We start from the raw sequence: 27,754 nt of genomic DNA on the forward strand, positions 1-27,754 counted from the left end.
AGGTCAGATATAAGCTCAAACAGATACCTCACTATAGCAGTATGCAGGTCAGATATAAGCTCAGACAGATACCTCACTATAGCAGTATGCAGGTCAGATATAAGCTCAGACAGATACCTGACTATAGCAGTATGCAGGTCAGATATAAGCTCAGAATCTGATACCTCACTATAGCAGTATGCAGGTCAGATATAAGCTCAAACAGATACCTCGCTATAGCAGTATGCAGGTCAGATATAAGCTCAGACAGATACCTCACTATAGCAGTATGCAGGTCAGATATAAGCTCATAATCTGATACCTCACTATAGCGGTATGCAGGTCAGCTATAAGCTCAGACAGATACCTCACTATAGCAGTATGCAGGTCAGATATAAGCTCAGACAGATACCTCACTATAGCGGTATGCAGGTCAGATATAAGCTCAGACAGATACCTGACTATAGCAGTATGCAGGTCATATATAAGCAAGACAGATACCTCACTATAGCAGTATGCAGGTCAGATATAAGCTCAAACAGATACCTCACTATAGCAGTATGCAGGTCAGATATAAGCTCAGACAGATACCTCTCTATAGCAATATGCAGGTCAGATATAAGCTCAGACAGATACCTGACTATAGCAGTATGCAGGTCAGATATAAGCTCAAACAGATACCTCACTATTGCAGTATGCAGGTCAGATTTAAGCTCAGACAGATACCTCGCTATAGCAGTATGCAGGTCAGATATAAGCTCAGACAGATACCTCACTATAGCAGTATGCAGGTCAGATATAAGCTCATAATCTGATACCTCACTATAGCGGTATGCAGGTCAGCTATAAGCTCAGACAGATACCTCACTATAGCAGTATGCAGGTCAGATATAAGCTCAGACAGATACCTCACTATAGCGGTATGCAGGTCAGATATAAGCTCAGACAGATACCTGACTATAGCAGTATGCAGGTCATATATAAGCAAGACAGATACCTCACTATAGCAGTATGCAGGTCATATATAACCTCAGACAGATACCTTACTATAGCAGTATGCAGGTCATATATAACCTCAGACAGATACCTGACTATAGCAGTATGCAGGTCATATATAACCTCAGACAGATACTTCACTATAGCAGTATGCAGGTCATATATAACCTCAGACAGATACCTCACTATAGCAGTATGCAGGTCATATATAACCTCAGACAGATACCTCACTATAGCAGTATGCAGGTCAGATATAAGCTCGGACAGATACCTCACTATAGCAATATACAGGTCAGATATAAGCTCAAACAGATACCTCACTATAGCAGTATGCAGGTCAGATATAAGCTCAGACTCAGATACTCCTACAAATACCTCACTATAGCAGTATGCAGGTCAGATATAAGCTCAGACAGATACCTCACTATAGCAGTATGCAGGTCAGATATAAGCTCAGACAGATACCTCACTATAGCAGTATGCAGGTCAGATATAAGCTCAGACAGATACCTCACTATAGCAGTATGCAGGTCAGATATAAGCTCAGACAGATACCTGACTATAGCAGTATGCAGGTCAGATATAAGCTCAGAATCTGATACCTCACTATAGCAGTATGCAGGTCAGATATAAGCTCAAACAGATACCTCACTATAGCAGTATGCAGGTCAGATATAAGCTCAGACAGATACCTCACTGTAGCAGTATGCAGGTCAGATATAAGCTCGGACAGATACCTCACTATAGCAATATACAGGTCAGATATAAGCACAAACAGATACCTCACTATAGCAGTATGCAGGTCAGATATAAGCTCAGACTCAGATACTCCTACAGATACCTCACTATAGCAGTATGCAGGTCAGATATAAGCTCAAACAGATACCTCACTAGCATTATGCAAGTCGCATATAAGCTCAGACTCAGATACTCCTACAGATACCTCACTATAGCAGTATGCAGGTCACATATAAGCTCAGACCGATACCTGACTATAGCGGTATGCAGGTCAGATATAAGCTCAGACAGATACCTCACTATAGCAGTATGCAGGTCACATATAAGGTCAGACCGATACCTGACTATAGCGGTATGCAGGTCAGATATAAGCTCAGACCGATACCTGACTATAGCAGTATGCAGGTCAGATATAAGCTCAGACAGATACCTCACTATAGCAGTATGCAGGTCAGATATAAAGCTCAGACAGATACCTCACTATAGCAGTATGCAGGTCAGATATAAGCTCAGACAGATACCTCACTATAGCAGTATGCAGGTCAGATATAAAGCTCAGACAGATACCTCACTATAGCAGTATGCAGGTCAGATATAAGCTCAGACAGATACCTCACTATAGCAGTATGCAGGTCAGATATAAAGCTCAGACAGATACCTCACTATAGCAGTATGCAGGTCAGATATAAGCTCAGACAGATACCTCACTATAGCAGTATGCAGGTCAGATATAACCTCAGACAGATACCTCACTATAGCAGTATGCAGGTCAGATATAAGCTCAGACAGATACCTCACTATAGCAGTATGCAGGTCAGATATAAAGCTCAGACAGATACCTCACTATAGCAGTATGCAGGTCAGATATAAGCTCAGACAGATACCTCACTGTAGCAGTATGCAGGTCAGATATAAGCTCAGACAGATACCTCACTATAGCAGTATGCAGGTCAGATATAAGCTCAGACAGATACCTGACTATAGCAGTATGCAGGTCAGATATAACCTCAGACAGATACCTCACTATAGTGGTATGCAGGTCAGATATAAGCTCAGACAGATACCTCACTATAGCAGTATGCAGGTCAGATATAAGCTCAGACAGATACCTGACTATAGCAGTATGCAGGTCAGATATAAGCTCAGACCGATACCTGACTATAGCGGTATGCAGGTCAGATATAAGCTCAGACCGATACCTGACTATAGCAGTATGCAGGTCAGATATAAGCTCAGACAGATACCTCACTATAGCAGTATGCAGGTCAGATATAAAGCTCAGACAGATACCTCACTATAGCAGTATGCAGGTCAGATATAAGCTCAGACAGATACCTCACTATAGCAGTATGCAGGTCAGATATAAAGCTCAGACAGATACCTCACTATAGCAGTATGCAGGTCAGATATAAGCTCAGACAGATACCTCACTATAGCAGTATGCAGGTCAGATATAAAGCTCAGACAGATACCTCACTATAGCAGTATGCAGGTCAGATATAAGCTCAGACAGATACCTCACTATAGCAGTATGCAGGTCAGATATAACCTCAGACAGATACCTCACTATAGCAGTATGCAGGTCAGATATAAGCTCAGACAGATACCTCACTATAGCAGTATGCAGGTCAGATATAAAGCTCAGACAGATACCTCACTATAGCAGTATGCAGGTCAGATATAAGCTCAGACAGATACCTCACTGTAGCAGTATGCAGGTCAGATATAAGCTCAGACAGATACCTCACTATAGCAGTATGCAGGTCAGATATAAGCTCAGACAGATACCTGACTATAGCAGTATGCAGGTCAGATATAAGCTCAGACAGATACCTCACTATAGCAGTATGCAGGTCAGATATAAGCTCAGACAGATACCTGACGATAGCAATATACAGGTCAGATATAAGCTCAGACAGATACCTGACGATAGCAGTATGCAGGTCAGATATAAGCTCAGACAGATACCTCACTATAGCAGTATGCAGGTCAGATATAAGCTCAGACAGATACCTCACTATAGCAGTATGCAGGTCAGATATAAGCTCAGACAGATACCTCACTATAGCAGTATGCAGGTCAGATATAAGCTCAGACAGATACCTCACTATAGCAGTATGCAGGTCAGATATAAGCTCAGACAGATACCTCACTGTAGCAGTATGCAGGTCAGATATAAGCTCAGACAGATACCTCACTATAGCAGTATGCAGGTCAGATATAAGCACATACAGATACCTCACATATAAGCTCAGACAGATACCTCACTATAGCAATATGCAGGTCAGATATAAGCACAGACAGATACCTCACTATAGCAGTATGCAGGTCAGATATAAGCACAGACAGATACCTCACTATAGCAGTATGCAGGTCAGATATAAGCTCAGACAGATACCTCACTATAGCAGTATGCAGGTCAGATATAAGCTCAGACAGATACCTCACTATAGCAGTATGCAGGTCAGATATAAGCTCAGAATCTGATACCTCACTATAGCAGTATGCAGGTCAGATATAAGCTCAGACAGATACCTCACTATAGCAGTATGCAGGTCATATATAAGCTCAGACAGATACCTCACTATAGCAGTATGCAGGTCAGATATAAGCTCAGACCGATACCTGACTATAGCGGTATGCAGGTCAGATATAAGCTCAGACCGATACCTGACTATAGCAGTATGCAGGTCAGATATAAGCTCAGACAGATACCTCACTATAGCAGTATGCAGGTCAGATATAAAGCTCAGACAGATACCTCACTATAGCAGTATGCAGGTCAGATATAAGCTCAGACAGATACCTCACTATAGCAGTATGCAGGTCAGATATAAAGCTCAGACAGATACCTCACTATAGCAGTATGCAGGTCAGATATAAGCTCAGACAGATACCTCACTATAGCAGTATGCAGGTCAGATATAAAGCTCAGACAGATACCTCACTATAGCAGTATGCAGGTCAGATATAAGCTCAGACAGATACCTCACTATAGCAGTATGCAGGTCAGATATAACCTCAGACAGATACCTCACTATAGCAGTATGCAGGTCAGATATAAGCTCAGACAGATACCTCACTATAGCAGTATGCAGGTCAGATATAAAGCTCAGACAGATACCTCACTATAGCAGTATGCAGGTCAGATATAAGCTCAGACAGATACCTCACTGTAGCAGTATGCAGGTCAGATATAAGCTCAGACAGATACCTCACTATAGCAGTATGCAGGTCAGATATAAGCTCAGACAGATACCTGACTATAGCAGTATGCAGGTCAGATATAAGCTCAGACAGATACCTCACTATAGCAGTATGCAGGTCAGATATAAGCTCAGACAGATACCTGACGATAGCAATATACAGGTCAGATATAAGCTCAGACAGATACCTGACGATAGCAGTATGCAGGTCAGATATAAGCTCAGACAGATACCTCACTTTAGCAGTATGCAGGTCAGATATAAGCTCAGACAGATACCTCACTATAGCAGTATGCAGGTCAGATATAAGCTCAGACAGATACCTCACTGTAGCAGTATGCAGGTCAGATATAAGCTCAGACAGATACCTCACTATAGCAGTATGCAGGTCAGATATAAGCACATACAGATACCTCACATATAAGCTCAGACAGATACCTCACTATAGCAATATGCAGGTCAGATATAAGCACAGACAGATACCTCACTATAGCAGTATGCAGGTCAGATATAAGCACAGACAGATACCTCACTATAGCAGTATGCAGGTCAGATATAAGCTCAGACAGATACCTCACTATAGCAGTATGCAGGTCAGATATAAGCTCAGACAGATACCTCACTATAGCAGTATGCAGGTCAGATATAAGCTCAGACAGATACCTCACTATAGCAGTATGCAGGTCAGATATAAGCTCAGACAGATACCTCACTATAGCAGTATGCAGGTCATATATAAGCTCAGACAGATACCTCACTATAGCAGTATGCAGGTCAGATATAAGCTCAGACAGATACCTCACTATAGCAGTATGCAGGTCAGATATAAGCTCAGACAGATACCTCACTATAGCAGTATGCAGGTCATATATAAGCTCAGACAGATACCTCACTATAGCAGTATGCAGGTCATATATAACCTCAGACAGATACCTCACTATAGCAGTATGCAGGTCAGATATAACCTCAGACAGATACCTCACTATAGCAGTATGCAGGTCAGATATAACCTCAGACAGATACCTCACTATAGCAGTATGCAGGTCAGATATAAGCTCAGACAGATACCTCACTATAGCAGTATGCAGGTCAGATATAACCTCAGACAGATACATCACTATAGCAGTATGCAGGTCAGATATAAAGCTCAGACAGATACCTCACTATAGCAGTATGCACTCAGCCACAACAATCTGGTTTTGAGACCTATAGTATCAGCTAACCTGTAAAACCTTAGGGTGGGTAGGATAACATATGAGGGAGGAGGAATCGTCAAACCAATATACAGTACCATTGGGTAGGGATCATTGTGGTGACATCATTAGGTAGGGATCATTGTGGGGACATCTCAGTCTGTTATGATCCCCTTACTGCATGGACACAGGGACACCTGTATGTGGGATGATTACATTACATGCCCTTCCACGCACAATAAGACTCCGCTAGCCTCCAAATGTTCAAGCGTTCCCTGAAAACTCACCTCTTCAGGCAGCCTATCATATTTATATACCACACACATAACCCTCTGAGGCACTTATGTATTCTATAGCTTCCCTCCTGGACTTGTAACTTGGTGGGACTGCTATGCTATTATTGGTGCCTTCCCTTGTGTTTCCATCCTATATACCTATAGATTGTAAGCTTGCAGCAGGGCCCTCCTACCTCCAAGTCTGTCTGTTGTTACCCAGTTTGTTTTATCACTGTCTACTATTGTAAAGCGCAACGGAATCTGCTGCCCTATATAAGACACTGTAACGGAATCTACTGCGCTATATAAGAAACTGTAATGGAATCTGCTGCGCTATATAAGACGCTGTAACGGAATCTGCTGCGCTATATAAGACACTGTAACGGAATCTGCTGCGTTATATAAGACACTGTAACGGAATCTGCTGCGCTATATAAGACGCTGTAACGGAATCTGCTGCGCTATATAAGACACTAACGGAATCTGCTGCGCTATATAAGACGCTGTAACGGAATCTGCTGCGCTATATAAGAAACTGTAACGGAATCTGCTGCGCTATATAAGACGCTGTAACGGAATCTGCTGCGCTGTATAAGACACTGTAACGGAATCTGCTGCGCTATATAAGTCACTGTAACGGGATCTGCTGCGCTATATAAGTCACTGTAACGGAATCTGCTGCGCTATATAAGACGCTGTAACGGAATCTGCTGCGCTATATAAGACACTGTAACGGGATCTGCTGCGCTATATAAGACACTGTAACGGGATCTGCTGCGCTATATAAGACACTGTAACGGAATCTGCTGCGCTATATAAGACGCTGTAACGGAAACTGCTGCGCTATATAAGACACTGTAACGGAATCTGCTGCGCTATATAAGACACTGTAACAGAATCTGCTGCTCTATATAAGACGCTGTAACAGAATCTGCTGCTCTATATAAGACACTGTGACGGAATCTGCTGCGTTATATAAGACGCTGTAATGGAATCTGCTGCGCTATATAAGACGCTGTAATGGAATCTGCTGCGCTATATAAGTCGCTGTAACGGAATCTGCTGCGCTATATAAGAACCTGTAACGGAATCTGCTGCGCTATATAAGTCGCTGTAACGGAATCTGCTGCGCTATATAACACCATGTAACGGAATCTGCTGCGCTATATAAGACACTGTAACGGAATCTGCTGCGCTATATAAGACACTGTAACAGAATCTGCTGCGCTATATAAGACACTGTGCCGGAATCTGCTGCGTTATATAAGACGCTGTAACGGAATCTGCTGCGCTATATAAGACACTGTAACGGAATCTGCTGCGCTATATAAGACACTGTAACGGAATCTGCTGCGCTATATAAGACACTGTAACGGAATCTGCTGCGCTATATAAGAACCTGTAACGGAATCTGCTGCGCTATATAAGACACTGTAACAGAATCTGCTGCGCTATATAAGACACTGTAACAGAATCTGCTGCGCTATATAAGACACTGTGCCGGAATCTGCTGCGTTATATAAGACACTGTAAATAAATAAATAAATAAATAATAACATATTACTGACACTTCTCCTCTTACTGTCAGATGCCCAGATTCCTATTAAGTGGATGGCACCAGAGGTGTTCCTGCAGCAGAAATACTCCAGTAAATCGGACGTCTGGTCGTTCGGAGTCTTACTCAGTGAGATTATGACGTATGGACAGATGCCTTTCCCAGGTGAGTGATGAGCTGCCAGCAGCAGGAGATACCCAGAGATTGGGGACATTCCCTCCCCCACCCCACAGCACATGTGTGACTAGCAGTATTCCCTGGTGTAGAGCGGTGCTGAGGTTAGGTACATACTGTAGATGACACGTGTATGACATCACTAGTCAGGAGGTGCCCAGAGATTGGGGACATCCCCACCCCACAGCACATGTGCGACTAGCAGTATTCCCAGGTGTAGAGTGGTGCTGATGTCAGGTACATACTGTAGATGACACGTGTATGACATCACTAGGCAGGAGGTGCCCAGAGATTGGGGACATCCCCTCCCCCACCCCACAGCACATGTGTGACTAGCAGTATTCCCAGGTGTAGAGCGGTGCTGATGTCAGGTACATACTGTAGATGACACGTGTATGACATCACTAGGCAGGAGGTGCCCAGAGATTGGGGACATCCCCTCCCCCACCCCACAGCACATGTGCGACTAGCAGTATTCCCGGGTGTAGAGTGGTGCTGATGTCAGGTACATACTGTAGATGACACGTGTATGACATCACTAGGCAGGAGGTGCCCAGAGATTGGGGACATCCCCTCCCCCACCCCACAGCACATGTGTGACTAGCAGTATTCCCAGGTGTAGAGTGGTGCTGATGTCAGGTACATACTGTAGATGACACGTGTATGACATCACTAGGCAGGAGGTGCCCAGAGATTGGGGACATCCCCTCCCCCACCCCACAGCACATGTGCGACTAGCAGTATTCCCGGGTGTAGAGTGGTGCTGATGTCAGGTACATACTGTAGATGACACGTGTATGACATCACTAGGCAGGAGGTGCCCAGAGATTGGGGACATCCCCTCCCCCACCCCACAGCACATGTGTGACTAGCAGTATTCCCAGGTGTAGAGTGGTGCTGATGTCAGGTACATACTGCCATAGGCGAATCTAGAATTATGGTAATGGGTGGTCCCAGATCTAGCCATTACAGTAGGGGGACCTTTGCGCGGCGTAGCCGCGCAGCAAAAAGGGGCGTGGCCTCATGGGAAGGGGGCGTGTCATCACAAAAAGGGGTGTGGTGTTACACTTTACACCATGCACAGTAATGCCCATTACACATTTTAGCAAACTCCGTAATACCCATTACACATAAAGCCACACGCCGTAATGCCAATTACACATAAGGCCACACACCATAATGCCCATTACACATTGTGCCACACATCATGATGCCCATTACATACTATATAACAAACCGTAATGCCCATTACATATTTGCCCCATAAATGCTGCTTACCTACGTGCTCATTGCTAGGGGGTTCTTGCTTGATGGCACCATAGTACCCATTACACATGATGCCCCACACCATAGTACCCATTACACATGATGCCGCACACCATAGTACCCATTACACATGATGCCGCACACCATAGTACCCATTACACATGATGCCGCGCACCATAGTACCCATTACACATGATACTGCACACATAATGTCCCTTACACATGGTGCTGCACACATAATGCCCCTTACACATTATGCTGCACACATAATGCCCCTTACACATTAAACCACACATTGGGCCTTATTCTAGTTCACTCTTAGAGGCAAATTCCTTCTCAGATGGACAAAACCATGTGCACTGCAGGGGGGCAGATGTAACAGGTGCAGATATAATTAGATTTGGGTGAGTTATTTTGCTGCTGTGCAGGGTAAATACTGACTGCTTTATTTTTACACTGCAATATAGATCTCACTTTGAAGAAAAACCCCACCCAAATCTAACTCTCTCTGCACATGTTATATCTGCCCCACCTGCAGTGCACATGGTTTTGTCCATTTGAGAAGGAATTTGCCTCTAAGAGTGAACTAGAATAAAGCCTATTATGCGTAATGCCCACACATATCGCCACTTGTAGCGTCCCTTAAGCAATGCCCTCAAAAGTGCCACTTACTGTAAATTTTTATATGAGCCTTCGCTGCTGCTGCAGGGAGAGATGGAGAGCAGTGCAGCTGCTTCTATGGGGAGAGGAGCAGAGCGCAGCGCAGCTCACGCTCCCACTCCCCTCCTGGTGTCCCCTCTAGCCGAGTGGACATTTGAAATATTGTGCACGCTGTTGTTGTGCATGACGTCGGGGGAGCAAGCCGGGCGCCAACACCACTTGATTAAAGGGGGGTGGGGCGGGCTGAGGTGAAAGTGGGGAGAAGAATTGGAGCAGGAGCTGCAGGGGTGACAGTCATTGACAGCTGGGCAGAGAGCAGGGGGCTGCCCGGCTGTATTCAGAGCACTGCAGGTCACGGCTGTTTGAAATAATACCCCTTTCACAACAGAAAATGCAGAGATTTACCCGGGAATATGGTCCCAGGATCATGCAGGGACATTCCCAGGCTGACCCCTTATACACCAGCCTAGTCCCTGCATTTTCTGGTGTGAGGGGGAGAGACAACCACTCCCCTCTCCCTACCCCCCTTTAACCAACCAGCTATATCTTCAGAACCAACTGACCCATTTACATGAGTAATATCATATTGAAGAACTTTTGAGTTGGCTTCGAATGATTTTCATCCCGTGAAACTGGGCTGTTTGGTTCCAGAGAAATCTGCCCTCAAAGAACATAAACAGTCATGAAATTACATTTAAGAAATGAAAAAAAAAAAAAAACGGTTTAACCTCAATTTCCCTGCAACCAATTAACCCATATGGATCCAGCCTGGTATCAGATTGAAGGCCCAGCGATTTGGGTTCGACTGAGATCAACATCGAGCTTCAGTGATGCCGTAGGGGGAACTGGCAGCCGTTGAACTGGGTGATGGGTCCCATGTTATCCTATAGGGAAAACGTTCCAGCTTTGCCTGGCAGTATCTCCGGTTCCCAGGGGGCTAGAGACACGGGGCTGGGCTCGTTGGAAAGCCCCATTCCTCAGCTACAAAATGGGCTAATGGGTGGTCCTGTGCACCCCCGGACCACCCCCTAGATTCGCCTATGCATACTGCAGATGACACGTGTATGACATCACTAGGCAGGAGGTACCCAGAGATTGGGGACATCCCCTCCCCCACCACACAGCACATGTGTGACTAGCAGTATTCCCGGGTGTAGAGTGGTGCTGATGTCAGGGACATACTGCAGATGACACGTGTATGACATCACTAGGCAGGAGTTGCCCAGAGATTGAGGACATCCCCTCCCCCACCACACAGCACATGTGTGACTAGCAGTATTCCCAGGTGTAGAGTGGTGCTGATGTCAGGTACATACTGTAGATGACACGTGTATGACATCACTAGGCAGGAGGTGCCCAGAGATTGGGGACATCCCCTCCCCCACCACACAGCACATGTGTGACTAGCAGTATTCCCGAGTGTAGAGTGGTGCCGATGTCAGGTACATACTGCAGATGACACGTGTATGACATCACTAGGCAGGAGGTACCCAGAGATTGGGGACATCCCCTCCCCCACCACAAAGCATATGTGTGACTAGCAGTATTCCCGGGTGTAGTATGGTAAGGTACTGATGACACGTGTATGACATCACTAGGCTGAGCTACCAATAAATGGAGCACCACCAGGTTTCTGCAAGATCTATTTAGTGAGGCTGATTCCCACAATTTCCGCTACTAAGCCCTTCCGTGGTGTAGATCCGTGCAGCGGAATGTGCTTAGAGTGAGTCACCCCTGTTTTCATGGGAGTACTAAGAAAACCGCAGGCAAGCCATAAGAAACGCTGGGAGTGTCCGGGATAACACTGAGAGTGTCCGGGATAATGCTGGGAGTGTCTGGGATAACGCTGAGAGTGTCCAGAATAATGCTGTGAGTATCTTGGGATAACAATAGGAATGTCCGGGAAATGCTGGGAGTAACGCTGGGAGTGTCCGGGGATAATGCTGGGAATGTCGACAGAAACACTGGGAGTGTCCGGGGATAAAGCTGGGAGTGTCCGGGGATAAAGCTGGGAGTGTCCGGAGTAATGTTAGGAGTGTCCAGGATAATGCTGGGAGTGTCTGGGATAACGCTGGGAGTGTCTGGGGATAACGCTGGGAGTGTCTGGGGATAATGTTGAGAGTGTCCGGGAATAACGCTGGGAGTGTCCGGGAATAACGCTGGGAGTGTCCGGGAATAAAGCTAGGAGTGTGCAGGATAAAGCTGGGAGTGTGCAGGATAACGCTGGGAGTGTCAGGGGATAACATTGGGAGTGTCCGGGATAATGCTGGGAGTGTCCAGGATAATGCTGGGAGTGTCCGGGAATAAAGCTAGGAGTGTCTGGGAATAAAGCTGGGAGTGTTCGGGAATAAAGCTGGGAGTGTCCGGGAATAACACTGGGAGTGTCCGGGAATAACACTGGGAGTGTCCGGGAATAACACTGGGAGTGTCCGGGAATAACACTGGGAGTGTCCGCGAATAGCGCTATGAGTGTCCGGGAATAACGCTAGGAGTGTCTGGGATAACGCTGGGAGTGTCCAGGATAATGCTGAGTGTGTCCAGAGTAATGCTGGGAGTGTCCAGGATAATGCTGGGAGTGTCCAAGAATAAAGCTAGGAGTTTCCGGGATAATGCTGGGAGTGTCTGGGATAACGCTGGGAGTTAATTTTTGAGGGAAAGGGGAAAGAGGGACATGGATCAGTGCACAGGTTGGTAACAATTTGTTAAGTTTTGACAAATTAATTCTAGAAGTCCACAATACATAGAGATGTAGGAGGCCTGTTAAACAGAGTCTCACAGAATAAGTGGCGTGGAGGTGCACCCTGGAGAGTAAATTGTATGTAGAAGCACAAAGAAGGAAAGACTCTCTCTTTTTTTGGGGCACTCTTGAATTGTGATTACATTTAGTAATCTATTTGAACATCTGTCGGGATGTTATAGGCGTGTCTGCGATGTGTTAAGGGTTAGGTGTTAAGACACAAGCTTAAAGATGAAACAGACTATGTTACACCACTCTTTGATAAGAGCCCTGGTGTGGCGGCGGTGTCATTGATTAGGGTTGGGTTGCTCGTGAGGGTACTAGTTACACTTAGGGAAGTGGGGTGGGTAATTCCATCCCAGGGTATGGTTTAGTCTAAAAATTAACTTTTATTAGTTTTCAATAAAATAGAAACTAGACAAAAACGTTTTCAGGCGTTCACACACAAACATATAAACATATATTGAAACACACTCAATGGTCTGTGCCCGCCGCGCATTCAGTCCTCTTGTTCAATATTCTGCAAGGCTGTGTATCTACAGGTTTATGGGAATCAGGCCTATCAGGCCTGCCCTTGGGCAGTCTATCAGAGATCCACTGCCGTCCAACCACCTTCTGGCACTGCAAACGTCCAATTTGGCAGAATTTAAGCCTTGTTGTGTGTCTGCTGTCCCAAAAGTGGTTATGTGACAGATAGGTATTCTGTCAGCACCTGATCTCACACTCTGTCAGTAAAAAAACCTGGTACACATATTGAACCTAAAATTGACAATTAGTCCCGGTATCAACTAGAGTATGTCGGGTGGAGAGCCTATCGATACTGGAATTTACACAGGCTGTGCCTAACTTGGAATATCTATTAGTTTCAGGATAAAATTCTAGACATCCTGGTGTTAATTTCAATGAAACCCAGATCAAATGTGGCTCTGTAGCAAATAAATCTGACAGTTGCAGTTCTGACCAATACAATGTATCCCGGTTGTTTCAATTCCCTTGCAGAGTTTTTTTTTTTTAATTTCATTTCTTTATTCAATTTCATTCAGTAAATACAAAAATCCACATTAAAAAAGACAATTACCGACACTTACAAACATTTAAGGACTGGCTTCACATACATACATACATTGCGTGTTATTTTGACTGTTCACATTTCATATACTTAATATTTTACTACCATGGAGGTTTAGTGTGTCTTTCCCTCTATAAAGGCTTAGATGGAGTCTTGAATTCTGGCATAGATCAGACTTTAATCCCGTAGAAAGTTATTTTCCCTCTTTTTTTCTTTCTTTCTCCTCCCTCCCCTCTCTCCTCCTCTCCCCCCCTCTCCTTCCCCCTCTATCTCTTTCTTCTTCCCGCTCCCTTGCTATTCGTTTCTTAACACGGTTTTATTTTGGCAGCTTTTCCCTTTTTTTTTCCCTTTTTTCCTCCCTCCATCACCCCTCCTATCTTATGTCCACAATGAGTGGTGGAGAGGAAAGAAGAGAAAAAAAAAAAAAAAAAAAATTTCCTATATATTACAGTGGTTATTTGTGAACTATATCTTTTACCCACCAATTTTCTTCACTCAGTTCTGTGTTCTATATTGTCTTAAATTTCATAATAGTGAGATTGTGTCCAGTGTTTCCATACTGCATTAAACTTACTTAACGATTTTCGTTCTTGTGCAATGTGTTTTTCTTGTTTTATTACGTAATTTACCCGTGCCTTCCATACTTCAATATTTGGAGCTATATTAGACATCCATTGTCTACCCACAATAATTTTTGCAATTGATACAAGATTTATTATATATTCTTTACTATTTCTATCAATATTGCCCCCTACTATTCCTAGTAGACAGCATTTAGTGTTCAAAATCTCCTTTGGAATACCTGTCTCTACTATAATAGCCGTGACTTTTCCCCAAAACTGAAAAACATAGTTGCACTCCCATATTAAGTGAAAAAAAGTACCAAAAATATACGAACATTTCGGGCAGGTGGAGTTAGTTCTTCCCGCGAACTTCATCATCCTTACCGGAGTCATATATGATCTATAGAGGATGAATAACTGTGTCTGCTGTATTCGAATGGAATTTGTTGCTTTTACAATCCCCGCTTTTGCGGCTACCCATTCTGACTCAGTTATTTCCCCTACTTCATTTTCCCATTTTTCTTTCACCTTATCCAGATTATCCTTAAACTTATTCTCCATTAGGGTTCCGTACATTTTAGATACTAAACTCTTAACATTGGGAGTGTTTATCAATCTTTTAATTTCCGATTCACCAAAACCTGCCTCTGATATTTTTACACGTGTTTCCAATATACTTCTAAGTTGTAAATATCTGAATAAGTATGTATTTGGAAGTTTATATTCTTCTTTTAGTTGTTGGAATGTCTTTAACCCATATGGTCCATAGACCTGGGAAAGAAATATTATAGAATGGGGGTACCATACTTCGTTTAGTTGTAAAAACTTAGTATCCTTAGGGGTCAGTATATCTATAATTCTAAAGTCTTTATCTATCAGTTCATTATCCAGTATTCTATTGGCCTCTTTCCAGACCTTTAGCGCCTGGTCTATTAATGGAGAGTCTCCTTGATGTTTCTTCCCCTGGATTAATCTGTACTTAGGGGGTATATTGGGCGTGGATGTTTCTACTAATCTTTTTACCAGATGACTATTTTCTTCCTCTTCCCTTACCCATGCTTTCAGATGTGCCAGCTGTCCTGCTATATAATAACCTCTGAGGTCAGGGAGCGCCATCCCCCCCTTGGCTCTAGGTCTCGTCAGGTCGTTAAATTTAATCTTGGGGCGAGCCCCATTCCATATAAAGGAACTTATTATACTATTTAGTTTCCTAAATAGTGGTTTGGGAAGATATATAGGTGATTGTTGTAGTATGTATAATATCTTTGGAAGCACTATCAACTTTATCAAATTGACCCTCCCGATGGGTATCATGGGCAGCTTACTCCAGACTTTGATTTTATTTTTAAGCCATTCCATCATGGGTTGCACATTTAATTCTATAAATTCTTTCGGGTCAGCAGATATCTGTATCCCGAGATATTTAAAATTTATTACCCTCTTAAGTCGTGATGGTAGTGCTTGTGAGCCGCTGTCCATGTCACCCACCGCGAGAATATTAGACTTAGTCCAGTTTATTCTGAAACCAGTGTAGTCTCCGAACTCTTCAATTACATTTAATATTATCGGGAGAGTGGTACTATAGTTTTTCAAAAATATTAGGAGATCGTCCGCATATAATGCTATTCTCTCTGTCTGATTATTAATCACATAGCCCAAATCCACCGGATGTTGCCTGATCAAACAGGCTAGCGGTTCTATCGCCAGGGCGAACAAGACAGGAGACAACGGACATCCCTGCCTTGTCCCCCTGGCGAGACCGAATGGCATGGAAGTCCATCCATTCGTGGATATTCGTGCGGTTGGGCTATGGTATAATAATTGTAACCATTTAATGAAATTTGGGCCAAACCCATATGCCCTAAGTACCTCCCATAAAAATGGCCACTCGATTGCGTCGAAGGCCTTTATCGCATCCAGCGATACCACAGCTCCTTGATTCTCCCTTAAATCTTTTATCTGCAGATGCGAAAAAAGCCTTCGAATATTGACACTGGTCTCCTTACCGGGCATGAATCCCGTCTGATCGGGGTGGATCAATCTGGCAATTATCCTATTTAATCTGTTTGCAAAGATTTTAGCTGTTATCTTGGCCTCAACCGATATAAGCGAAATAGGCCTGTACGAATCCATTTCCTGAGGGTCTTTCCCCGGTTTAGGGATCAGTATTATTTTAGCTTCAGTCATGGATTTTGGGATATTCCCCCCATTAAACCCTTCAGTGAGTGTTTGAAGTAATAAGGGTGCTAATGTTTCGGAGTATTTTTTATACGTCTCGACTGGTATGCCATCCAGGCCTGGCGCTTTCCCTGAGGGCATAGATTTAATAGCCTCTATAATTTCTTCCATTAACAGGGGTGCCTCCATCTCATTTTTACAATTATCGTCTAGTTTAGGGAGATTAACATTATTAAGAAAAATTTTTATGCTATCACCATCGTGTTGTATTTTACTGGAATATAAATCTTTAAAATAATCTACAAAAGCTTCTCCTATTTGCTGAGATGTATGAACTATATTATTAACCTGGTTTTTAATTTTTAGTATTGTGTTGGGGGGCTTTTCACTTTTAGCTAAATATGCCAGATACTTCCCTGACCGATCCTCGTTTTGGTATTTCATCTTCGCCCTGTGTTTCATTATGGTCTGGTTAACCAACTCAATGGCCTTCATCCATTTATCTTTAGCCTCCTGCCACTCGATATATGTCAACTCTGTGTTGTTTAAGCAGTATTCTTTTTCTTTTTCAGTATACTTTTTTTCTAACTGTACTATATTCTCTCTACTTATCCTTTTTTCCTCAGCTATTCTTTTCCGTAGCGTACCTCTAATATATGCCTTCAGAGCATCCCACACCACCGTTATCTCTACTGACCCCACATTGATATCCCAGAAATCTCGCCACTGGGACGCAAGATCGTTATTTTGATCTATTTTATGTAGCCAATTGGGATTAAACCTCCAAAAGCTCTGACCCATTTCGCTGCCTGAGTCAAATTCCATATATATCGGAGAGTGGTCCGATATACCTCGGGCCTTGTACTCTATCTTGCGGACCTTTGGGGCAAACTCTCTGGATATCAATATCAGATCTATCCTTGACAGGGTTATATGCGATGCCGAAAAACATGAGAATTGTTTATTATCTGGGTTGCGCAACCTCCACGGATCAATCCACCCAATGTTTTCAATATATTTGTCAAATCCGTGATTGCTTCTACCTCCTCCTATACCCTCACGGTTCTGCCTGTCTATCTGGGGGTTCAAGACATTATTAAAGTCCCCGAGACACAATACAGGAACGTCTGGCGAAGTGGTCATAAATTCTATGGCCTTGTTTAAGACCCTAAAAGAAAATGGTGGTGGCACGTATACTGCTAAGATCATCATTTGTACTGAGTTAATCATGCAATCTATAAATACATAACACCCATATGGATCAGTGGCAACTCTATTACATGAGAAAGCAGTTGATTTTCGGATCAAAACCGATACTCCCCTGGATGATGAAGTAAATGGTGCATGATATGCATGACTTATCCAAAGTTTTTTTAATACCTGTAGCTTATTTTTGGCTAAATGAGTTTCGGATAAACACATAATATCTACTCCATAATTTTTCAATTGATTCATTACGAGGGATCGCTTAACCCCATCGTTTAAGCCTCGTGTGTTCCATGCTAAAATTTTAACCATTTCTTATAGTTTGGTATATATTCCCTGTTTCTTATTCTGCCCTTATAATGAACCAATTTTTCACATTTTAAGCCTCCACATTTTTCAAAAATCACGCTTTTATAACAAACATTACATATAACAAATAGACAAGCAAATACAAAAACACCCCTCCCCCCCCCCTCCCCCCTTCCCCCCCTCCCTATATACCAGTTCTCCCAAGCTGAGTATATTTAATCCCTATCCCTGTATTTTTTCCCTTAGGGGCTAGACTATTCCTGACCACCAACGGGCGGTGAGCCCCCTGGTGAGTTTTTACTCAGTCATTGTCCCACTGCCTTCCAGCTGATGTTTTCCCGGAGCCCATTTGTCGATCCAACTTGCTGCGTCCTTTGGGTTTGTAAAGAATACAGTTTCTCCTCCTGCCACCACCCTCAACTTAGCAGGATATAACATGGAGTAAGAAAGTCCTTTTTCCCTTAATCTTCTTTTGATTTCCATGTATCTCGCTCTTTCCTTCTGTGTCTCTGTTGGATAGTCGGGGAAAATTGATATTTTTGCCCCGTTGTGGAGTATTGGACTTTTTACTCTAGCCATTCTAATTATGGCGTCTCGATCCTGGTAGTGTAGCAGCTTTAAGATCATTGTTCTCGGGGGTGCCCCCGGAGGGAGGGGTCTAAAGGGAACTCTGTGTGCACGTTCTATTGAGAAAAACCTCGAGAATATTTCACCATCAAATTTTTCACGTAGCCATTGCTCCATGTATTTAATTGTGTCCCCTCCTTCCTCCTTCTCGGGCAATCCTACTATCCTTAAATTATTCCTCCGGCTCCTCCCCTCGAGATCGGATATTTTAATTTTCATCTCTTTCATTTGGGCATTTAATTTGTCCACTTTCGCCCCTATTATATTGTTACCGTCCTCAATTTGTGAGACCCGGGACTCTGTCTCTTTTTGTTGTTCTTTAACTATTTTAATGTCCTGTCTCATATTTGCCACATCAGTTTGGATGTCTGAGATTTTTCCCATAAGTCTCTGTTCAGAGCCTGTAATTGCTTCCATTAGCTGTTGTAGGGTGACCTCTTGTGTTTCTGGAGGGGTACTGGCCTTTACTGGGGTTGACATAGGGGTACTAGTTGGGGTCTGCACCTTTGAACTGTTACTGGGTTGTGCGCGTGCGTACCTTTCCAACCGTGCCGCGGCACTAGTGTTTCCTGTTTTACCCATGTTTGCAGCAATATGTCTTTACAGTGACCTTATCCTGGGCAATATTTGTCTCACAGTGTGTATATTAAGCCTTTAGGTATGCTTAATATGCAGGGCAGATATATCCACTTGTGCCTTCGTTATCTCTCTCATGCATTCAACACTGTGCCCTGTATATCACAGACAGTCACTTCAAACAGATAAAAAGTTGGCTTGTATTACCTGTTGTCGCTGTTTCCTAACAGGTTATCAGGGGGACTGGAGCTTACAGTGGATCTAAGCAGCAGTAATGTTTTGTCCCCGCACGTATTTTTCCAGGTGTCTGTATGCCAGTGTTCTGGTCAACAGTAGTAGTCGACTTTACTGCTGCTGGAGCACGTTGTATTTCCACCAAGACAGACTCTCCCCTTTCTTTACTGGCCAACAGGCGAACAGTTTTCTCCTCTGCTTCACAGTCTGCACGCCACCAAAGCAGTCCTTTACCCCTCTCTTCAGGCCACACACGCACCTCCTCTGGTCAATGGCTCTCACTCCGCTTAGACCAGACTTTGTGTGCTTATTATTCTCCTCAGTCTGTTTCTGGACCAAGCCGCAGTCCCACACTTTCACTGTAGGCTCTATCACCCGTCCGTCAGTAACACCGGAGGTTTTGCAGCGATATCGTCACTCTGGTGCCGCACGGCTTCTCCACAGCCGTCTCTACCCGCCGGCACGCTTCCTCCTTCACAGGATGCCGCGTCACCTCCTCCCTTGCAGAGTTTTAATGCAATTGAATAATGATTATCTTATTCTAAACAGTCTGACAGTTGCAGTTCAAACCATACAGTGTGTCCAAGGGGTTTCAAATCTCTTGCAGAGGTTAAATACAAGTGAACACTGGTTATATTTGAACAAGAGGATGCGTAGGCTTACAGTGGCCTTATAATAAAATTCCCTAGGAAGAGGACATAGTTTTTCAAAAAAGTCAGGTGTCTTCCACAATGTTTTACCTAAACTGTATGATCAGTGTGGAATGAGGAAGAACATAATCTTAGAATAATTTAATTATGCTGCTTCATGGGCAGCTATTCGTCAAACCAGCAGGCTTCGCCGTGCCCATGTATATGGGACAAGCCTCACTTCAAATCTGGGCTAGCCTGCTGTCACTACGGTATATATCAACGGTATATTCTACGGTATATATCCATAATTTCTTTGACAAACAGGTTTGGTGAGACTCTGTGCTGGTAGTCCCCGCAATGTGGTGGGATGGGGGATAGGGAAGAAAAGGGGGGGGGGGGGGAAGAAACAAGGGGGAGGTTGGGCAAAAGGGAGGGGGGTAGAGAGAGTGTGCAGTGCAGAAAGAGGAGAAAAAAGAGGAGAAAGGGTAATGAAGGATTGGTGGGGAGAGATGGGGAGAGAGGTAAAGTGCCTGAGTGGTATAAGTTAGAGGTCTGACTGTGCCCAGTGGGCGTGGGTGATCCCAACCAGCTTTATATACCCGTGACAATGGTGGGATTGTCTGGTTGGAAGGTGGAAAGTCCCCTTTCCCCTTTTGGCAGGCTGCCCCTCTCCAATTGTCAGCTGCTACTGAGTGGGCTTTTATGGGTATTGCGGGGGATGCACCCTGCCTGGTGGGGAGTCAGGTAGAGGTTTAAGAGAGAAAAATCTGTGTTACCCTCTGTGAAAAAGAGGCTGCTGCCCTGCTTTGTATACCTGTCGCTTGGGGCGGAATAATGTATATAGGAGAGGTCACCCGTCTCCTATAATACCTTCTGACACCCCAGGCCAACAATCAATCTCCATGTCGAGTTTTAGCCTCAAGAATGAACTACAACAAAAACGAAGGACGGACAACTTGGATAACATCTTTCCTACCACCGGAAGTGAAATTATCCCTGAGTCTAACTGGACTGATGATCTAACAAAATTAAAACATACACTCCAACGTCAAACCAGGGTTAACTGGGACTTGACAAGCCTTGAGAACTATTGCAGACAGAAGATTACACCAAGAGGGCTCAGGCCAAAAACCTTCCCAGCCTTTGAACTGTGTACTGAAAGCCTTAAGAAGGAATGGGAAAACAGTCTACTCAAATGTTCCCAGGAATTGATGAGCATACTCATTCAACACAATCATCTGACGTTAGAAGCCATCTCTAAAGATATTGAAGTCCTAGGTAAGAAATTAGAACCCTGGGAACAGTCCCCTGCCTTTCAACAACAGTTTGAGAAAAACAAAAAAAGATCTGGATGATTATGAGAAAACCATTATAGAACGCAAGAAGACTAAATTCTATAGAGACCAGACCGATTTCCAGACAGGGCACGTCTTCCATTGGGGCAGAAGAAACTACAACCGAAGGACGTCAAGATATCCACCATCAGCATCGGAAACCGATTTCTCTAGTACAGACGATCAGAGTGATGATAACTCCCATCGAGGGGACGAGCTAACACTGAGGCCACCCATCAACCAGGGCCAATATCATCAACCCACAGGCCACTCAGCTTCGGGCCATTTTTTAGATTTTGGCCGGGGAAACAGGGGACCAAAAGAAAAACAAGACGTGCCAAAAAGAAGAAGAAGGGACTTCTCCAGATGGGAACCACGGACACCGAACCGCTACCCACTGAGGGGCAGGGAAGCAGAGAATCCGAAGTATCCAAACTACAGATATTAAACTTATCTCAACATGTACTATCAGATGCACAGAAGAATGTACTACAGAAAGGATTAACTTTTTGCCCCACCAGTACCTTCGACCGTTTCCAATGGGAAACCAATCTTCAACTCTTCAGTCGAAAGCTTTTACTCACAAAATTCTATGCCAAAAAAGATGGGTCCCTACCAACGGACACTTGGTCGGAACAAGAACAAGAAGCCATCCGGGCTCTAGAAGAATTGGAGGGGAACATTGAACCCCCAGAATCGACCACTAGACCACTGTGTAAGAAGCGATCCTGTTTCTTCCCACCGTTAAATATATGCCCTGAGGTGAAAGTGTTTACCAATTTGGTCTCAAGGGACCTGGATAAACTACATGAAAAGAAGAAACACACCAGACACAGCAGAAATATCAGTAAACAGGAAAACCAAGCAATTCATGAAATCAAGCAGTGGACTGATGTGGAAATCAAACCCTCTGACAAGGGGGGGAATATAGTTCTGTGGCCAACCCATCTATATCTGAAAGAGGTCAATAGACAGCTAGATGACACCTCATGCTACACTAAGACACTCTTTGATCCAACCGTGAATTTCAAAGCACAATATGACAGAATCATCCAAAATGCATTGATGAACGGGACCATCACAAAAACAGAACATCAATTCCTGGCAAATCCAAATCCCCGCACGGCGACCTTTTATTTGCTACCGAAGGTCCATAAAAACATCATTGATCCGCCAGGACGCCCAATAGTTTTGGGAAATGGAGCACTCATTGAAAAAGCCTGCATCTTCCTAGACACACACTTGCGCCAACATGTTACGGCCCTTCCCTCCTACATACAGGACACAGCTGACGTCCTAAGGAAGTTACATGATGTCTGCCTAGATGAAACTGAGATCCTAGTAAGCCTGGATGTCGAAGCTTTATACACTTGCATAAGACATGATCTGGGCCTTCAAGCAGTTAAATACTTTCTACAAATGGAAGAATTTGGAGACTTTCAGGATTTTCTCATACAACTGATGGACTTTGTACTGCACAAAAACTATTTCACGTTCAACAACCGCTTCTACATCCAGGGGAGGGGCACAGCAATGGGGGCGGCCTGTGCCCCCACCTACGCTAACCTCTTCCTTGGATGGTGGGAGCGGGAGTTCATCTTTCACGAGGACAATCACATCTATGAAGAATGTATAACCGCTTGGATGCAGTACATACAGATGGGTCTTGTCCCATCCTTGCTGGCGGGTCGCCATGGCGTCTGCGCTGGCGACCCGCCAGCAGCCACGCCAGCGAATGCACTGAGACGCGCGTGCGTCTCACGCACACGCGCGTCTCAGTCTCCGTCGCCAGCGCGACGGAAACCCTGTCCGTCTCCGCCTCAGGGAGACGGACAGGGTTAGGGGGGGTTAGGGGGGGATGCGGGCAGGCGGCGGGGACCCCAGGTTACCGCCGGCAAGCCGGCGGGGACCCGGGGGAACGGATGGAAGCGCCGTCGGAAGGGGACGCGCGCGCCTCTCGTGCGCGCGCGTCCCCTTCTCACCATCGCCATGGCGCTGGCGGGGGATGGCGGCTGGCGACGCCAGCGCCATCGCCTGCCAAGATGGGACAAGACCCATCTGTAGATGACATTCTGATGATCTGGAAGGGCTCCGAAGCACAGTTACATCAATTCCTGGAACACCTAAATAACAATAAACTCAATTTGAGATTGACATCTGAATACAGTCGTTCCAGCATAACTTTCCTTGATCTAAGGCTATATAGAGGTGAAGGAAATATGGTGAATACGGAACTCTTTCGGAAATCCACCTCAACCAACAGCTTGTTGTACAACTCCAGTGCACACTTTCCACCCACAATTGCCAATATCCCCAAAGGAGAATTCTTAAGGCTCCGTAGAAACTGTTCCAACAAAGAAGTATACCAACACAACTGTAAAGATCTCTGCAACAGACTGGTGGAGAGGGGATACTCCAAAAGATCCATCAAGAAGGCACAAAGAACAGTAGCAGTGGTGGAAAGAACACAGATCCTCTTCAAAAAAGATGAACCCACAAACAAAAAAGAAGATACCACAATTCGATTTGTTGGGAATTTTTGTGCAGAATGGCGTGAAATTAAAGACATCATACAAAAACATTGGCCCATCATCCTGAGTGACAATGACTTAGCCATGAAACTAGACAGTAGAGTCAACATGAGCTGGAGAAGAGCACCCAACTGGTGCACAGTCACTTCTCGGGACCAAGAACCAAAAATACCTTCCCGGATGGCAGCTTTCCCTGCGGAGGTTGCAAAATCTGCCAACACATCAAAAAAATAACAAAAATGAAGGACAAGTATGGTCAACTGATCACTATTAAAGGATACTTCAATTGCAAAAGTAAGAACCTGATATACTGCATCACATGCGACTGTGACATCCTATACATTGGGATGACAAGTCGGATGTTAAAACAACGTGCCCTCGAGCATCTAGGGAACATTCGGAATGCCCAAGCCGACATAAAAAAGATGAAGCAGTTAACAACCGTAGCTAGACATTTCCATCTGAAACATGCCGGAAAGTCCACCAGCTTCAAGATATTTGGTCTCGAACAGATACATCTGGGCCTCAGAGGTGGGGACCTTAACCAAACACTGCTCCAGAAAGAAGGCAAATGGATTTTCCGTTTGGGATCCCTAGCACCCAACGGCCTCAATGAAGACATCAAGTATGGGGCATTTCTCAGATAAAACCTCCAATTGTTAAATATGCAACATGGTTCCATTTTTTTCATCAAACTACAGCTGAACATTAATGTCCATCCTCTGTTCTATAATATTATTATATTTTTTTCCCACCATCACCAATCTAACACGTCGTCTATGGTAAATCTCAGTCCCTATCAGGTCTGAGCACAAACACTATCTAATCACCCCACTCCAATTCACCATTACCTCACCTGATATTTAAAAAATCAGCACCATGGGCATCTGGAAACACTTATTATATATATTTTTTTTTATATATCTTTTTATATTTATATTTTTATACTGGTAACCTTACCAATGCTTTACCACCAGTCACTTACATGCTGGCACTCCGGGTATCACACCAAAAGTACATACTTTTTATAGATTTCTTTGCACCAGTTTGTTTTTGTCTCACATTTTCTCGTTTTCTCTTCTCACCCTCACATGGCCATACCCAGGACCCATACTCACTAATTAACCCCACTTTGTCACTTTTACAATCATGCCCTAAACGCACAGTACTCACCAGGCTATTAACAGCTTCACTGTATATCTATAATTTAATACCCATTATTATTTCATTTTCTATTTTTCAATTATTATTAAGTGTATTTATTATTCAATTTATTTATATATTGAATCCAATGTTTCTCATTTATTTTATATTTATTTTCATTTTTATTTTATTTTTATTTATATTCATTTTTATATTTATATTTATATTTATTTTTAATTTATTTTAATTCTATTCCACCATTAGCATAACTCTATTATTAGCACAATGGTTTAAAATAACCTCCATTTTATACACAGTCCTTCACTATATACTACATATAGAGATTTATAACTTCCACAATATACAATTAATGTAATCAATACTGCATGATCTTAAGTAAACCCATCAGGGACCCCATTAACCAATCAATCCAATATCATGACCTTCAAACTGTTATGGAAGGTGAATACATACACCTCATACCGGGTAATCCTAACCCCATCAATATCTAACTCAAGTTGTCAAATCTCCACAGCTAAGGCTATTACGCTACTTTAATAGTGTTATCAACCAGCCCTAATAGGCTACAAAAAACGGCATCTAAACCCAGCTACAGCTCTGGGCCAACCAGTGACAAGTGCCTCCACATAGGCTAGTAGAGGCATCAATCAAAAAACCAGTATGGCGATTGGACGAATGACGTACAAGAGTCAGGGCAAACTGCCCTCAACCAAGATGGCGCATACTGACGAAGCCGATCCCGGCGAAACACGTGTCTAAACAGACACCCCAGCGACAGCAGCAGCAGCGTCACCCGCACGGAGACCCTCCACACTGCGACCCCCAACCAGCCGCACCTTCACCCTGCCTGGACTCTATGCTCTGACGCCCGGCGGCGTCCCAGGTACCAGTGTCCTCCATCTGCGTCTGGCAGAGGAGTGACACTTTTGTTTATTCAAAGGAACTGCTACAAACTTTCATATATACTTAGTAACCAGTGGTTAATTAACGTTGTCAGCCAGTTCGTGCAGTAGCCAGCATCAGAGCTGAGCCATTGAGTTGGGCAGCTGTGATAGGAACTGCTACAAACTCTCATGCATACTTAGTAACCAGTGGATAACTAACATTGTCAGCAAATTCTTGCAGTAGCCAGCATTGGAGCTGAGCTATTGAGTGGGGCAGCAGTGTGTTAGTACCAAACTGTGGATACTGGATAAACCCATTTTGCCAATTGCAATTGACCACCAGAAATAAACAGGCAGGCTAAACCAAGCACCTGGGTATTTAACCATATGTTTACCAAACACCACAGGCTTGACCATCAGCTATAAGTAATTCTAATATTATCTATAGTAATTAGGCAATTTTGCCTCATTTATTACTAATTGCTTCCACTCAACCCTTTTCCAATCCCCCCCCTTCCCTTTTTTTTCCTCCTCCCCTTCCCTCCTTTTATGTTTTTTTCTCCCTTTGTTATGTCAGCACTGCAGCAATTTTAAGATATTTAGCTGTAAGTCCGTTGGTGGCCACACAACCTGGGTATCCAGTCAGCTATCAATGCTCTAAACCACAGTTAACCAGGCAATTCTAATTCTGGGAAGTAAAACCTCAAAAAATACCATCATACCTCACTGGAACTGCCCAAACACTTCCCGAACTTGGAAGCTAAGCAGTGACGGGCCAGAATAGTATTCTTGTGGGGGGACCCCTGAAGAACATCTGGTGTGGTATTAATGTAGAGGTATCCCTAAGATAATTGCACTGGACACGCCTACTGCATGAGCAATACAAGCTGTGAAAATACCAAAAATTACTGTCGCTGGGGTAATCTATATCCCTACGGGGGATTCGAACCTGTAGGTGATTTAAACCATTCATTTTCGCCCATAATCACATTGTCAACATGTCAATGATTATAAGGACATAGTGCGCAGAATGGAGAGTAAGGTGTGAGAAGTGAAAAGTGCCATCACACAACATTTTATGTATTATATTATGTTTCATAACATTGGTACCCTTTTCTGAACCTCTCCTTCTCCTATTCCTTGGTTACTCTATATTAAAAGATCGAAATAAATGTTAAGTTTTAAATTAATTTCACATTTACATTTACAAATACAAGAGTGCGCCCACAAAGCTCTTTTTCTGTCTTATGTTTGCCCCCTCCTGAGCAAACGAAAACCCACCCCAGGCCAGTTACCATCACTTTAGTTGATGGACTTTGTAGGTATGGCGGGTGAGCGGGCTTTGTTATACACAGACAGGGGTTTACTGCACAGGGCTGGTAAAGAGGGGTACTGCTGTCAGGATTATAAGCCAGATTCCCCCTGAATAGACACAGTCCAGCGCAGGGTGGGTCACTGGCCTTGGGGCCTGATGAGTGATCCCTGAAGGAAGATATATTGAAGTAAGTGCTTAATGCCAGGGTAGGTGTGCTGCTGTCCTCCACATGTATGTAAATATACAGTGGTGGAGGGTGAGCGGTACCTATCAGAAATACAGGCAGAGCGGGTGTAAGAGAGGTGAAAGATGCTGGGGAAAAAGGGGGTAAAGGGACCAAGGTAGGGGGGAGA

The 27,754-nt window shown here is 43.9% G+C and overlaps 1 protein-coding gene across 1 annotated transcript in view; it reads left to right on the forward strand.

Annotated features, from left to right (window-relative positions):
* Positions 1-27,754, forward strand: part of LOC146063101 (tyrosine-protein kinase Src42A-like) — a 117,471-nt gene that overhangs the window by 84,756 nt on the left and 4,961 nt on the right. Inside the window, exon 8 of the mRNA XM_083175115.1 lies at positions 7,976-8,107. Within this exon, the coding sequence (XP_083031241.1) occupies positions 7,976-8,107 (132 nt within the window). The remainder of the gene's footprint in view (positions 1-7,975; positions 8,108-27,754) is intronic.

This window comes from Crinia signifera, chromosome 3 (genome assembly GCF_055691185.1).
Source record: "Crinia signifera chromosome 3, ASM5569118v1, whole genome shotgun sequence".
NCBI classification, from domain to species: Eukaryota; Metazoa; Chordata; class Amphibia; order Anura; family Myobatrachidae; genus Crinia; species Crinia signifera.